The following is a 13,270-nucleotide window of genomic DNA, read 5'->3' as shown; positions in this document are numbered from 1 at the left end:
GGCACTCAGGAACCATGGACAGCTGCAGGGACAGGTTGAAGATGTCCAGGAACACTCCTGCCAGCTGGTCAGCACAAGTTCTCAGAGTCCGGCCTGACACCTTGTCTGGTCCTGCAGCTTTGCGGGTGTTGATCCTCTTCAGGGTGGATGTCACCTGGTGCTGCTGCAGGACGAGGGGCTGGTGCTGCTCCTCCAGCCGGGGTAGGTGTGTAGCTTCTCTGCTGCCTGGTGTATCGAAGCGAGCAAAGAAGCTGTTTAAGGTGTCAGGCAGGGTAGAGTCGTGGCTGGTGAGCTGAGTGTTGGGCTTGTAGTCCGTAATGGTCCTGATGCCTCTCCACATGCTTCGGGGGTTGTTGGTGTTGAAGTGATCTTCAACTTTGTCCTTATACCGGAGCTTGGCCTGTTTGATTCCTTTCTTCAGCTCTGCTCGGGCCCTGCTGTAAGCCAGTCTGTCTCCAGATCTGTAGGCAGTATCGCGGGCTTTTAGCAGGGACCTCACTGTGCTGTCCAGCCATGGTTTCTGGTTAGGAAACACGGTGATGGTCTTGACTGGGAGGACAGCGTCAGTGCAGAACTGAACATAGGCCAGTACAGATGATGTATACTCCTCCAGGTCTGCCTCTTCGCTGAACACAGACCAGTCTGTGTGCTCAAAGCAGTCCTGGAGTGCAGAGGAGGCCTCCTCAGTCCAAACCTGTACTGTCCTGGTGGTCGGCTTTGTTCTGCAGGCCAGAGGCTTGTAGGCCTCAATGTACATTACCCACAATGTAATTTAACCACTGAGTGACATCATTGAAGGCAGTTTATGAGAACAGTTATGTTTGAAAGTTATGTTTTAGTCATTCACTTTGCACAAATAATGTCCTGTTGGTAAATGCAATACCTGCCATATTGACCCACGCCCTCACACATTTACACATTGATGGCGGAGGCGGAAGCTGCAATTCACACATTTGTTTTCTCGCAGATTCAACAGCCATCAAGAGCATTTTAGGGTGAAGTGTCTTGCTCAAGGACACTTCAACACGCAGCCAGTGGAACCACACTGCAGGTTAATTTGATCGGTGTTAAATATAACAATGTTATTGTTTTTGTAGTCACTGTGTAAATCACTTTGATAATAAAGGCTAATTACACAGTAATAATTAATTTTTTTGTGACTCGTAAAGTGAAAACTAGGATCAAGACACATGTTAATCTAAAAAAAGAAAAAAAAAATTGCCGTCACACCCATGTTAATTTCTGTGACTTCCTCATTTTAAAGTTGACTTTTACAGGGTATTCTAAAAAGCAGCACAACTCTGAAGGAACTTCACTTCTCTGTTCATCTTTCATGGCGTGCTGTAAGAGCTGAAGAAAAGGTAAGTTACCCTAACTTTTATATGACACATCAACTCATGAACATTCACGCGCTCCACAAGGAGGAAAACAGAGGCTATGAAATACTAAACTGAAAATCAAAATCCTTAACCAAAAAAAAATTTTTATGAAAACAAAATCACTCTTCTCAAGAGAATACAAAACAGTAAATAAAACTTGGCAATACTTAACTCTTTGGATAACAAGGCTGTGAACAGGGCTGGATGTACACGACAAGACGACGAAATACTCTAGCAACGCAGACAGAGGAAGACAAAAACTTTATACACATGAGGGAGGGTGAAAACAATCAAGGATCAGGGATGAAGCCAGACCGGTGACACAAGAGGAAGGGCAAGTGACCTGAAAGGAGAAGAGTTACCTTTCAAAATAAAACATGAATTTCACAAAAAAAACCCCAAGACAGGACATCCCTCACTGCGGTGTGACAATAAAATGTTTGAAAGATGAAATGTACTAACGATGTGAATTGTTCCATGTGTGTTCTCCAGAGTTTCTGCCTCTCCTGACACACAGAGATGGCTGCAGCTCTGACTGTCCTTCTCATCGGCTGTCTGCTGCAAAGTGAGTTCAAGTTCATTCACATTTGGATCGACGATTATAAAAACTATAAATATGTCACGTTAATTAGAAATTCAGCCCAAAGTAAATGATCTGTAATACATGCTGCAACAAATAAAGGATGGAGTGAACTAAAGAAGTCTTCTGCTGCATTTCTCTGATGATTAAAGGTTTAGTGCTGAGACGTTAGAAAAGCAACCAAATGGTAAAATGTCCTTCTCTTACTGTAAAGCAGTTTTTGCTACTACATATTCAAAGATGTGTGTCTTGTGTTTTAGCTGCCCTGTGTGGACGGACTGAGGTCTTTATACCACAGACTATAAAAGTCCTGAGTGGATCCTGTGTGACCATCCCCTGCTCCTTTGATGTAGAGGACCAGTATATCTCAAGTATTGATGGAACATGTGGAGCAATGTGGAAATCTGATAAACAGACTGATGTGTTTGACAGCAGTAATCCACAATCAAGTGCAATACAAGGAGAACTGAAAGGAGACTTGAAAAGAAGAGACTGCAGCACAACCCTGAACAACATGAGACCTGAGCACAGCAAAGAATATTTATTAAGAGTGCAATGTGATGTGTTCAAATTTAATTTTCATGACCAGAAGTTGCACATTTCAGTCACAGGTAGGTTTTACAGTCCATTTCCCAACACTTCAGCCATAAGATCCTTCTAGAACTGCTGTGACCTTGTGTTGCATTTACTGCATTCTGCAAATAAAGTAAAGATGGAGAGTAATGATTACTGTTTATTTATTGATTGGTTCAAATGTTTTTTTCCCACCAGATGATCCACCCACACCGACTCTGACTCCGTCCACACTGAAGGTGGAGGAGGGAACCTCAGTGAGTTTGAAGTGCTCTGCTCCAGCTCCCTGTCTGTCTCATCCTCCAGCTCTGACATGGACCTCCAGCCTGGGTCACATTCAGGACTCACTGCAGGAGAATCTGGACAGAACTAAAGTCCAGACCTCTGTTCTGAACTTCACTGCTTCTCGCCTTCATCACGGAAAGATAATCTCCTGTACTGCAGTCTACAACAAACAAGATGGCAGCTCTCAGTCAGTTAGCAGCAGTTTGACAGCTGATGTTTCATGTGAGTTCATTTGTCTTCTTGTGAAATTCATCAAACTTTTACACATTATAATTGATATATTTTTTCTTATCCTCTTTTATTAAGCTTGAATCAGGGCTGAAACACTCAATTAAACAGTCTGTTAATGCATTAGGTGATAAAGGTGCTCTGATCATGACTTTTGTGGCTGATCACCAATCACTAATTGATGGAGCAGTATTGGCCGATGATTGATCATCAATCAGAAGAATGCTTCTTTACCTTATTGTTACCTTTAGTTGTCAGTTATCAGTGGCATAATAAAAACACCATTAAATGTTGAGGAAATAATGAGATTTATTTTGCTCAATAAGATAATAATATAAATATTTGAACACAAAACATTCTGTGTGTCAGTCTGAGATGTTTCAGTCTTTGTACCATGAAGCCACGACTCCACCAGCTGGTCACTGCTGGTATCTGGTTACATGTCTGAACACAGTTTGGTAAAATGATGTTAAGTATCTGTAACTGTAAACTCAAAGTACTTCTACCTCCAACTGTACTCAGCTGAAATACTGTTACTGTAAACATGTTGTGTTGTCACTAAACTGCACTTCACTGTTTAACACTTCATGTTCTTTAAATGGAAACTTTCAGCTCTACTGAGTGTTTCACTCTGCTGGAAGCTGTTAGCTCTGTTAGCTGTTAGCTCTGTTAGCTGTTATCTCTGTTAGCTGTTATCTCTGTTAGCTGTTGGCTCTGTTAGCTGTTAGTTCTGTTAGCTGTTAGCTCTGTTAGCTGTTGGCTCTCTTAATCAAACACAGCAGGACTCTACTGCTCACTGGCTGCTAACAGTTAACAGCTAACTAGCTCTTTTACTGCTGACTTCAGTTTTGATTTGCTGTTCCCTCTTGGTTCAACAATCTTAAGTCATCAATCAAAAGGATTTGTTTTCAAAGGATATCTTTAAAAAAGTGTATATTGAAAATTAGGTTTGAAGGAATCTTTGTAAACACTGACAGTGTCATTATTCTATAACATTAGATTGTGCAATCAACATTTACATTTATAAATTCAAGTAAAAAATAATTACAATTACAGATTCACCCAAAAACACCACAGTGTCAGTCAGTCCCTCTGGTCCAGTACCAGAGAACAGCAGAGTGACTCTGACATGCAGCAGTACTGCCAACCCTGCAGTAAAGAACTATACCTGGTACAGAGCTGACAGAGGTCAGGAGGTTTTCATGGGGACTGGAAATGTTTTAGACATCACAGCTTCTGAAGTCAGAAGTTCTTTCTTCTGCGAGGCTGAAAACCAACTTGGAGCTGAATGATCCGACACCAGACAAATAGAAGTTCAATGTACTGTATGTATCAAATTTCAAAATGATATGTCTATATACCCTGATGGATCTCACTATTTGCAGTGAACTTATTTACAAATAATGATAAAATTATATAATGGTGGCTTTCCTAGTTATCTATCAAGAAGTAGTGACCAAAAGCAAATACTAGTTACCATCTTTTACTTATACAAGTACTTGCCATCCGCGGTCACTAGTTACAAAGTTATGTCATTGTGACATTACAACTTAAAAAGAAAAATGTGACATAATCTGCCCCTAATTTCATTAAAATGTAAAGTTAGACAGATAAATAGGTATGGGGTGATATAAGATGTTATTGTAATTATTACTATTGTAATTACAATTACAGATTCACCCAAAAACACCACAGTGTCAGTCAGTCCCTCTGGTCCAGTACCAGAAAACAGCATTGTGACTCTGACATGCAGCAGTACTGCCAACCCTGCAGTAAAGAACTACACCTGGTACAGAGCTGACGGAGGTCAGGAGACTGTCATGGGGACTGGACATGTTTTAAACATTAAAGCTTCCAGAGACAGTGGTCCTTTTTTCTGCGAGGCGGAAAATGCTATTGGAACAAGCTCCTGAACAAGCTCAAGAGGGGTTTAAAAAACGCTGTCTAGCTCACTAATGTTCAGTCACAACAGTCATGACAGCATCATATGCATGTCAGGCTTCCAGAGACAGTGGTCCTTTTTTCTGCGAGGCAGAAAATGCTATTGGATCTGGACGGTCCAACATCAGTCCAATAGATGTTCACTATAAGTATCACAAGTGGTCTTTGGTGTTTGATGTGAACTGCCACCTGGATCTTTCTCCCTTTGTCCACTGACTCCTGGTTACAAACTTTAACCAATTCCCTGTTGATCCTTTGACCGGTCTCTAAGAGATAACTTCATTAATGGCGCTGCATTTATTCTTATTATGTATTATTATAATTTTTTTTGTTTGTTTTTGTGTTTCTTTGTCATTAGTTCCTTTGTCTCATTTTGTGTCATGTGTTCACATTTGTCACTTGTACTGCACCTAAAAAAAAGGGAAAAAAGATCAAACATGACTTTAGCTGACTCATGTCTGTCTTCTCTGTGTTCATCACAGTTGCTCCACAGATCCTGTCCTCATATGGCTGCATTCAAACTGCAGACCAGCTCAACTGTTCCTGTGAGACTGTGGGGAATCCTCCTCCTGCTCTACAGTGGTATTTGGATGGGTTACCTGTCAATCACTCTGACAGGTTTGCAATCAGCAGTGAGCCTCTAAACATCTCAGGTCTGAGGAGCATCATCACTGTGAGTCAACCACAACAGAGGGATCTTTCCACTTTGCTCTGCCACAGCTCCAACTCCCTGGGATCAGCTACTCAGAGATTTTTTGTCTACAGCCTCGAGCCTCACGGTTTGTCTTTGTGCTCAAAACAGGTTCTGTTGATTATTGGAAACTATCACAATTTCCAGAATTTTCTTTTCTTTTATATACATAAATTCAACTCATTCATTAATTTATTCAGCTAATCACTACATGCACACTGAAGTATTTCCTTAGTTTTTTATTCAAACAGATATGTGACAGGGGAACATAGAGAGCTAGCAGCTACGAGAGGGGCACACACTGAAACAACATACAGGTTGAGGAGTGTTTGTTTACAACCTGTGTGTGCTTCAGGGAGAACATAAACTGGGAACAGGGTGATATGTAAGTCAGTGGTTAAGATTAGGGTTATGTCAAGGTTGAGGTAAGAGTTAGCCAGGTAGCGATTAGGTTCTCTAGGAAAAGAATGAGAAAAAGTCTATGTAATGTCCTCAAAAGCGTCAACATATGGTGTGTGTGGGTGTGTGTGTGTGCGTGTGTGTGCAGGGGTGTAGCAAGCTTTTTAGGGCAATGGATGTGGTGGTGTTTTTTTGAAAACAATTTTAGGATGGGTGGGGGGTGGGGGTATGTAACGCTGTTACTGTGATAAATGACACTTAAATATTGAATCTGTATCTATAAATACCACACCCTGACATGTAAATGTGCCATCTGTCTTGGTTCATTTAATTTAACTTAAAATATGGACAACTGACTGCATAATATATAAATCAGAAACAGAAATACTTTACAGCAGCTCCCATTCAAAGTAAATAATATGCAGAAAAAAACCAAACTATATATATTCTGCATATTTATGATAGAAGCCTACTGCAACTGTACTTTTTTTTATCATTAAATGTTATTTTATAAATCATTATATTTTAGGCTATAATGTTCTGTCATGGAGTATATCACTTCACTCCTGAGAGAAAAGGAAGCAGCTCACTGCCAGTTGCAGCTTCTTATCTTGATCTGCAGTCTTTGTAAAAAAATTTGTCATGATTGTTATTATTAGTACTTAGATTATCAAAAATCACAGTTACATATCAGGATCTGGTTATTATAGACAGATTCAATATTTAACTGTCATGTATCATCACAGTAACAGCATTACATACATTAGCAGCTGTAAACACATAGGTGTCGACCTGTATACTGAACACATCAGGAGTAAATGACGTTTATAGAAACCAGAGGAAAACTCTGGAGAAGTAGCCGCTAGAGGCTTCTCTGTTGACCCAAGGCTGCCTGGTGGAGGGAGGAAGAAGGCCAGCGAGGAGCCTGATATGAACATGCGGGGATGAGTTATCAGCAAACGGGCATGCCACGAGAGAGTGTCCCTCAAAATAATCAGGGCGATGGAGAAACAAATCATTGTTGTGTCGGTCGCGAACGTGTCATTCGAACGAATGGATCTTTTCAGTGAACGAAGTGAACGGGATCACTTCATGGACTGATTCGCTCCTTTCTCAGTTCAGTGATCATGCCGGCTGGGAGTGGAACTGCCGCGACTCACTCAGAGAACTGTCAGGACGTGATTCTCGTTCGCGCTGTGATTCGTTTATGATTCACGAACCTACTGCACACAGAGAACTGATGCTGAGGACGTGATTCTCTTTCAGGTACTGTGCTGAAAATGGTGCTATGTCACTCACCCAGGGCAGAGGAGATGATTCACATTCAGTAACTGTACTGCTAAAATTAGCGCTGTGTTGCTAATATCCGTGTAGCATCATCTTAAGTGATTTCACTGCACAGTAAAAGTCACTCACGTTCGTGAACGTGATTCATGTTCACGCTGATCCAGTGACAGCGCGAACGTGATTCACGTCCTCAGCAGGTCGTTCGCGAATGAGGGACGCCAGGACGTGAATCACGTTCACGCTGTGATTCATTCATGATTCGCAAACCTACTGCAGGCAGAGAACTGACGCTGAGGACGTGATTCTCGTTCACACACTTTGCTGTAAGTGGCGCTGTGTCTCTCACTCAGCCAGGGCAGAGGAGATGATACACGTTCAGTAGCGGTACTGCTAAAATTAGCGCTGTGTTGCTAACATCCGTGTAGCATCATGTTAAGTGATTTTACTGTGCACAGAGGACACTTTCACCGTGTAATAATTTTAGTGCATGTATACCACTCAGAGCAGCGCTGCGTCTCCTGCGAATGATTGCCCACCATCCCTCAGTAAGTGAACGTGAACCTCAGGGCTGAATTATTAACTGAATGACGGATCGTTTGGCTGCTAATCAGTTCAGGGAGTTGGAACGCACTGAACGATTCAGTGAACGAATCTTTTGAACGAATCATTTTACTGAACAGATTCTAGAGATTCAGTTCAGTAAAAAGAACTGCCATTCCCATCACTAAAACAAATGTAGGCCACTGGGAGGGACAGCAGAGAAGCTGGAGAAGTTTGTGACATTTCAAGGAATTAAACGCCTGTCCCAAATAAACGCCTGGTCTGTTAAGTGATTGAAACAAATAAACGCCCCGACTATTATGTGGTATTTTACGGTAATTCCCTCCTCATCAGCACGAGCTGAACAATAAATTTAACACAGCAAGAGAGGCGGTACTTCAGGCAGAACAACCAATCATCAGCCGGTCAGTCCCAAAGCTGGTGTCATGTTTGAAGCAGCAACAGGAGAGGGAGGAGAGAAGAGGCACATCAGTGAGCAGACACAGAGTGGCCAGAGAAACTGAGATACTGTAATGAGATGTTTATGCTTAACTATGGAAAAAACTGCAGAAAAAGTGTGGGTGTTAAAACACCCGCATCCCCCACGGGTGCGACGCCCCTGTGTGTGTGTGTGTTTGTATTTGTGTAAATATCTGCTGACTGTTTGAGGTGTTAAAAGACACCATTTCCTGCTAACCTCTCTAATGTGCACATTCAGCACATCACTCTTAAAATGACTAAGATGAAATTCAATATAGATGACCATCGATAAATATCTAAATTATTTCAGCCACATAATAGAATAATAAAACAGGTATATATATATATATATATATATATATATATATATATATATATATATATATATATATATATATATATATATATATATATATATATAAGTAAGTAGTGATAAAATACCTTTTTGTGTGTTTGATTTTACCTGAAGTACCACTCTTCAGGCTGACCTCCTTATATAGTACTATGTTCAAACGTTTACCAGAAGAATTGTCTCCTGTCTGAGTGACGTCTTTATACTTAATCTTGCATTGTCTCCTGTGTGTTTCAGACTTCATGATGTTGCTAGTGTTCATCACCATAATTGTGGCACTATTTCTAGTAATATGTGGTCTGCTGTTGGTCATCAGGTAGGGTAACACCTTGAGACAAATTTTCTTTCATTTTTTTTTTTTGTAAATTCAATGTCTGTGAGTGCAAATACTGACACAATGCCAGGGATGCAAATACACGTATGGTGACTTTAAATACATTCAGATCTTTAAGAGAAAGAGGCATTGTACTGTCAGGAGATTTCTATCTTTCATTCTTATTAGAGTGGGATTAGTGCAGATTCTTACTGTATATATAATTAGATATTGTTTCTAGAGCAGCAACAGTACAGTTTACAAGAACATATAATTAATAATAACACATGGGAAACATATAACATAACAAACACTATTATACAAATGAACCTTATTTTTACAAATTGCAATCAATAATGCACAGAATATAAAATCTATTTTGTAAACTTTGTATTAAGTAGATTAACACTGCCAAAACTGATGTGTTATCTTTGGCTAATATTCCTTCATTCAGTCAACATGTTTCATTAGACAATATTCACGTATAACACGTCCATCATTTTTGATATTATTTCAACAACATGATGGACTTCCTTGTTGACTTTTTTTATAGTCAGTAGTTTCATCCTGTTGACACATATGAATCAAACATACCCTTGTAGGTTAAATTGCACCATTTAATCCTCTTCTGTATTCTTCAGGGCTCAGAGGACTCACCAGGTCGTTCATAAGAGCACAGGTGCTATGAGCCAAGTTCTCACAAGTGGAGAGGCAGATGAGGTACGAGTTTTCTCCTTTAGGCACTGAAACCTTATTAGCAGATCACCTGCACCGCTAACCTTCTCTTTAACTGTAGGAACCCAATGCAGAAGAAGAAGCCATTTATAGCAACGCCGACGAGGCGAGACAGGGAGATGTCGCCGATCTTGCAGCCAACCCCGAGCCAAACAGCGCCAACTTGCCCGGTGAGGAGGGCAGTGATGTGATTTACTCTACTGTGAATTGGAAAACCAAGAGCAGGAAGAGGAAGGAAGAAGACTCTGAACAAGGGTCAGCCTGGTAACTCCTACCTTGAGGAGGAGAGGTGCGCAGTGGGAGCAATGAGCAGAAATTTTGTCAGTGATGCACTTGAGATGGGAAACCTATACGATGAATTCCAGCTTGGACCGGAGAATAAGGCAGTGGAATGTGAATATGCCCAGGTTAAATTTAAATTTTTTGTTTTGTTTTTGTAGCTTGCTTTGAAATGTAAATTTAGATTGAACAGAATCATGTTCCCTTTTTTTTTTATGTAGTTTATTTGGATTTTTTAAATTTTTACGGTTTTTTGGGTCACTTCATATTTTTGTGCATAATTATTGTCAGGCTCGACAAAAAGAAAGGACTCAGATGCAGATTGGCGACGGTAATGACCGGTTTTATTTTCAGGTTTGTATCTCTTCAGACAGAATGATAAATAAATTGGCTATGAAAAACTTTGGGTCCAGAGGACAAGACAAGACAATAAAGAACATGAAATGAACAAAAAAAACCCATACTGATCTCAAAAAACTAATACTATGAAAATGTAATAAACAAGAACTCACTCTCAGAGGAAAAAGCTCACAGGCTATCAAAATTATGTACTCTATGTTACAAAAATTATCAAAAGAAAATGCTCCAAAGGAGGAAAAAGCAAGCACTATCAAATTATCTGGCTGGAAACAAAAAGGTCTGACCAAAAATTATTAACACAAAATCACTCATCTTCAGAGGAATACAAAGACAGAAAATAAAACTTGACAATACTTAACTTGGCAAGGAACAAGACTATGAACAAGGCTGGATATATTCAACAGGATGAACGAAATACTCTGGCAACACAGACAGGGAAAGACAAAGACTTTATACACGTGAGGGAGGGGAGCACAGGTGGAAACAATCAAGGATTAGGGATGAGGTCAGACCGGTGACACAAGAGGAAGGGCAACGACCTGAAACGAGAGGAGAGTTACCTTTCAAAATAAAACATGAAATTCACAAGACAAAAAACCCATGACAGGACATCCCTCACTGTGGTGTGACAATTATATCATCACATTATAATAGTGATTAGCATATGTAAATTGAGAGCTACCTTTCTGTTTTGCATAAATTTAGCATGTTTTGTTTATGTCAACAGACAACAGTATAGAAAATCTGTTTAGTTTTTTCAAATGTTTTGTGTATGTACATAGTATGCCTATAAGCTACAGCAGAGGATCCTATTATCACAAAGTGTGCTAGACAATGGAAGGAGAAACAAACTCACATAGTCTGTTTTATTTGTAAGTTTTATTTCTCACATACAAATAAAAGAATGTAACATTTTGTAATGTTGTAGTGTTCTTGATTCCAATACATGTTAATGTTTGATGTGGTGAGGTTTTCACTTTTGTTGGTCTTGAAGCTCAGCTGGTCTGAAGGAGTAAAACATGTTTTGAATGAGGAGACAGACGTTTTTCTCTCAGTTTTCTTAATGGAAATGAAATATTGTGAGCAGCAGAACTGACTATGTCTCCTTCTATATTCACACATTCTCTTTGTCTCTGGAGCCACAAAATACCTTATTCTACTTTTTTCACATCCAGCAGTACAGTACAGTACAGTACAGTACAGTACAGTACAGTACAGTACAGCACAGTACAGTAGTGTTCCCCAAGACCTGTAAACACACTTTGATGTATAAAGTTGTTGGAGTTACACTTTAACAATTATGTTTTGGTCATTCACTTTGCATAAATAATGTCCTCATGGTGAATGCAACATTTGCCACATTCACCCACACATTCACACATTTACATTTTTTAAAAAAAAATGTTGTTGTCATATGCATGTACACTGTAACTTCCTCATTTTCAAGTTCAAACATTTGCAGGATATTTGAAAAAGCAGCACAACTCTGAAAGAACTTCACTTCTCTGTTCATCTTTCATGGTGCGCTGTAAGATCTGAAGAAAAGGTAAGACACCCTAACTTCTATATGACACATCAACTCATGAACATTCATGCTGATACAACTTAATTCTAGAAGCTTAAATATTGAATCACGTGAACAATTTCAGAGGTAACAATAATAATAAGAGTAATAATATGTCTATCTATAAAGCACTTTTTAGGGTACACAAGGACAATTTACTGGTTAAAAAGCAGAATAATAAAAACAATACACTAAAAACACAAAAAAGAGACAAGTTATACATTAAAAGCAATTTTAATACGGTGAGTTTTGGTGAGTGTTTTGAAGATTGTGAGCTCTGTAGGGTCTCTGATGTGTTTGTGGAGGGAGTTCCAGAGGGAGGCAGCAGCTACTGAGAAGGCTCTGTCACCCCAGGTCTGGTGCTTGGTCCTGTGAGGTGGAGGGAGGAAGTTTGTGTCGGAGGAGTGAAGGGTACGGGACGGGTTGTGGTGGTGGAGCAGGTCGGCGAGATGGGGGGGAGGCTTGATGAGCGTGGAGGAGTATTTTGAATTTGATCGTTGTGAGACTGGGAGCCAGAGGAGTTTCTGGAGGATGGATGTGGTCACGGCTGGGTGTGAAAAGTAGAAAGGGAAAAAAAAAAATTGAAACTTTGTGAAAACTTTGCAAAAGGTGGATTTTGCCTCACACAAATTATAGCTTTGTGTTTTAGCTTCACTCCACTGGCTGGACGTCCAGTTTAGGATTCATTTTAAAATTCTTTTATTAGCTTTTAAAGCCTTGAATGGCCTTGCCTCTCCTTACCTCTCTGAGCTGCTGCACCCCTGCACTCCCAGCCGATCTCTCAGGTCAGCTGACCAGCTGCTCCTGACAGTGCCTAAAGCTCGGCTTAAGCTCAGAGGGGATCGAGCGTTTGCCTTTGCAGCTCCAAACCTTTGGAATGGATTGCCACTGCACATTATTCAGGCCTCCTCTCTGTCTCATTTTAAAATTCTTCTTAAAACCCACCTCTTTTCTTTGGCTTTTGACACCATGTTGATTTTATGTGTATACATGCAAATCTTTATCTCTGTTTTATCTTTTTGTGCAGCACTTTGTAAACCTTGTGTTTGTTAAAATCGTGCTATGTAAATAAAGTGGATTGGATTGTAAAAACATACTAAATACATAAATAAAATATGCAATATGTTTATTACTTTTGGCTGCAACATAGAGTTTTGCTGCCTGTGTTCCATTTCAGTGTCAAAGTGTCAGACAATTATTTGTTTCTGCAAATTCCTCACAGTGAGAAGAAACAATGAAAGAGTCGGTTACTCTTTATTAAGCAAAATTGACTCAATAAAACAT

The 13,270-nt window shown here is 39.9% G+C and overlaps 1 protein-coding gene across 1 annotated transcript; it reads left to right on the top strand.

The window, feature by feature from the left end:
• The first annotated feature begins 1,300 nt into the window (after positions 1-1,300).
• Positions 1,301-11,304, top strand: LOC119006747 (sialic acid-binding Ig-like lectin 13). The gene is made up of 8 exons (XM_037075796.1): positions 1,301-1,361; positions 1,872-1,944; positions 2,220-2,570; positions 2,731-3,039; positions 5,469-5,765; positions 8,973-9,051; positions 9,690-9,768; positions 9,845-11,304. The coding sequence occupies exons 2-8, from the start codon at positions 1,899-1,901 to the stop codon at positions 10,049-10,051; spliced, it is 1,368 nt and encodes a 455-aa protein (XP_036931691.1). The 5' UTR covers positions 1,301-1,361; positions 1,872-1,898; the 3' UTR covers positions 10,052-11,304.
• The last annotated feature ends 1,966 nt before the right edge of the window (positions 11,305-13,270 follow it).

This window comes from Acanthopagrus latus, chromosome 17 (genome assembly GCF_904848185.1).
Source record: "Acanthopagrus latus isolate v.2019 chromosome 17, fAcaLat1.1, whole genome shotgun sequence".
Lineage (NCBI taxonomy): Eukaryota > Metazoa > Chordata > Actinopteri > Spariformes > Sparidae > Acanthopagrus > Acanthopagrus latus.
The sequence above is the reverse complement of the archived record's forward strand: the minus strand, read 5'-3'. Positions and strand labels throughout refer to the sequence as shown.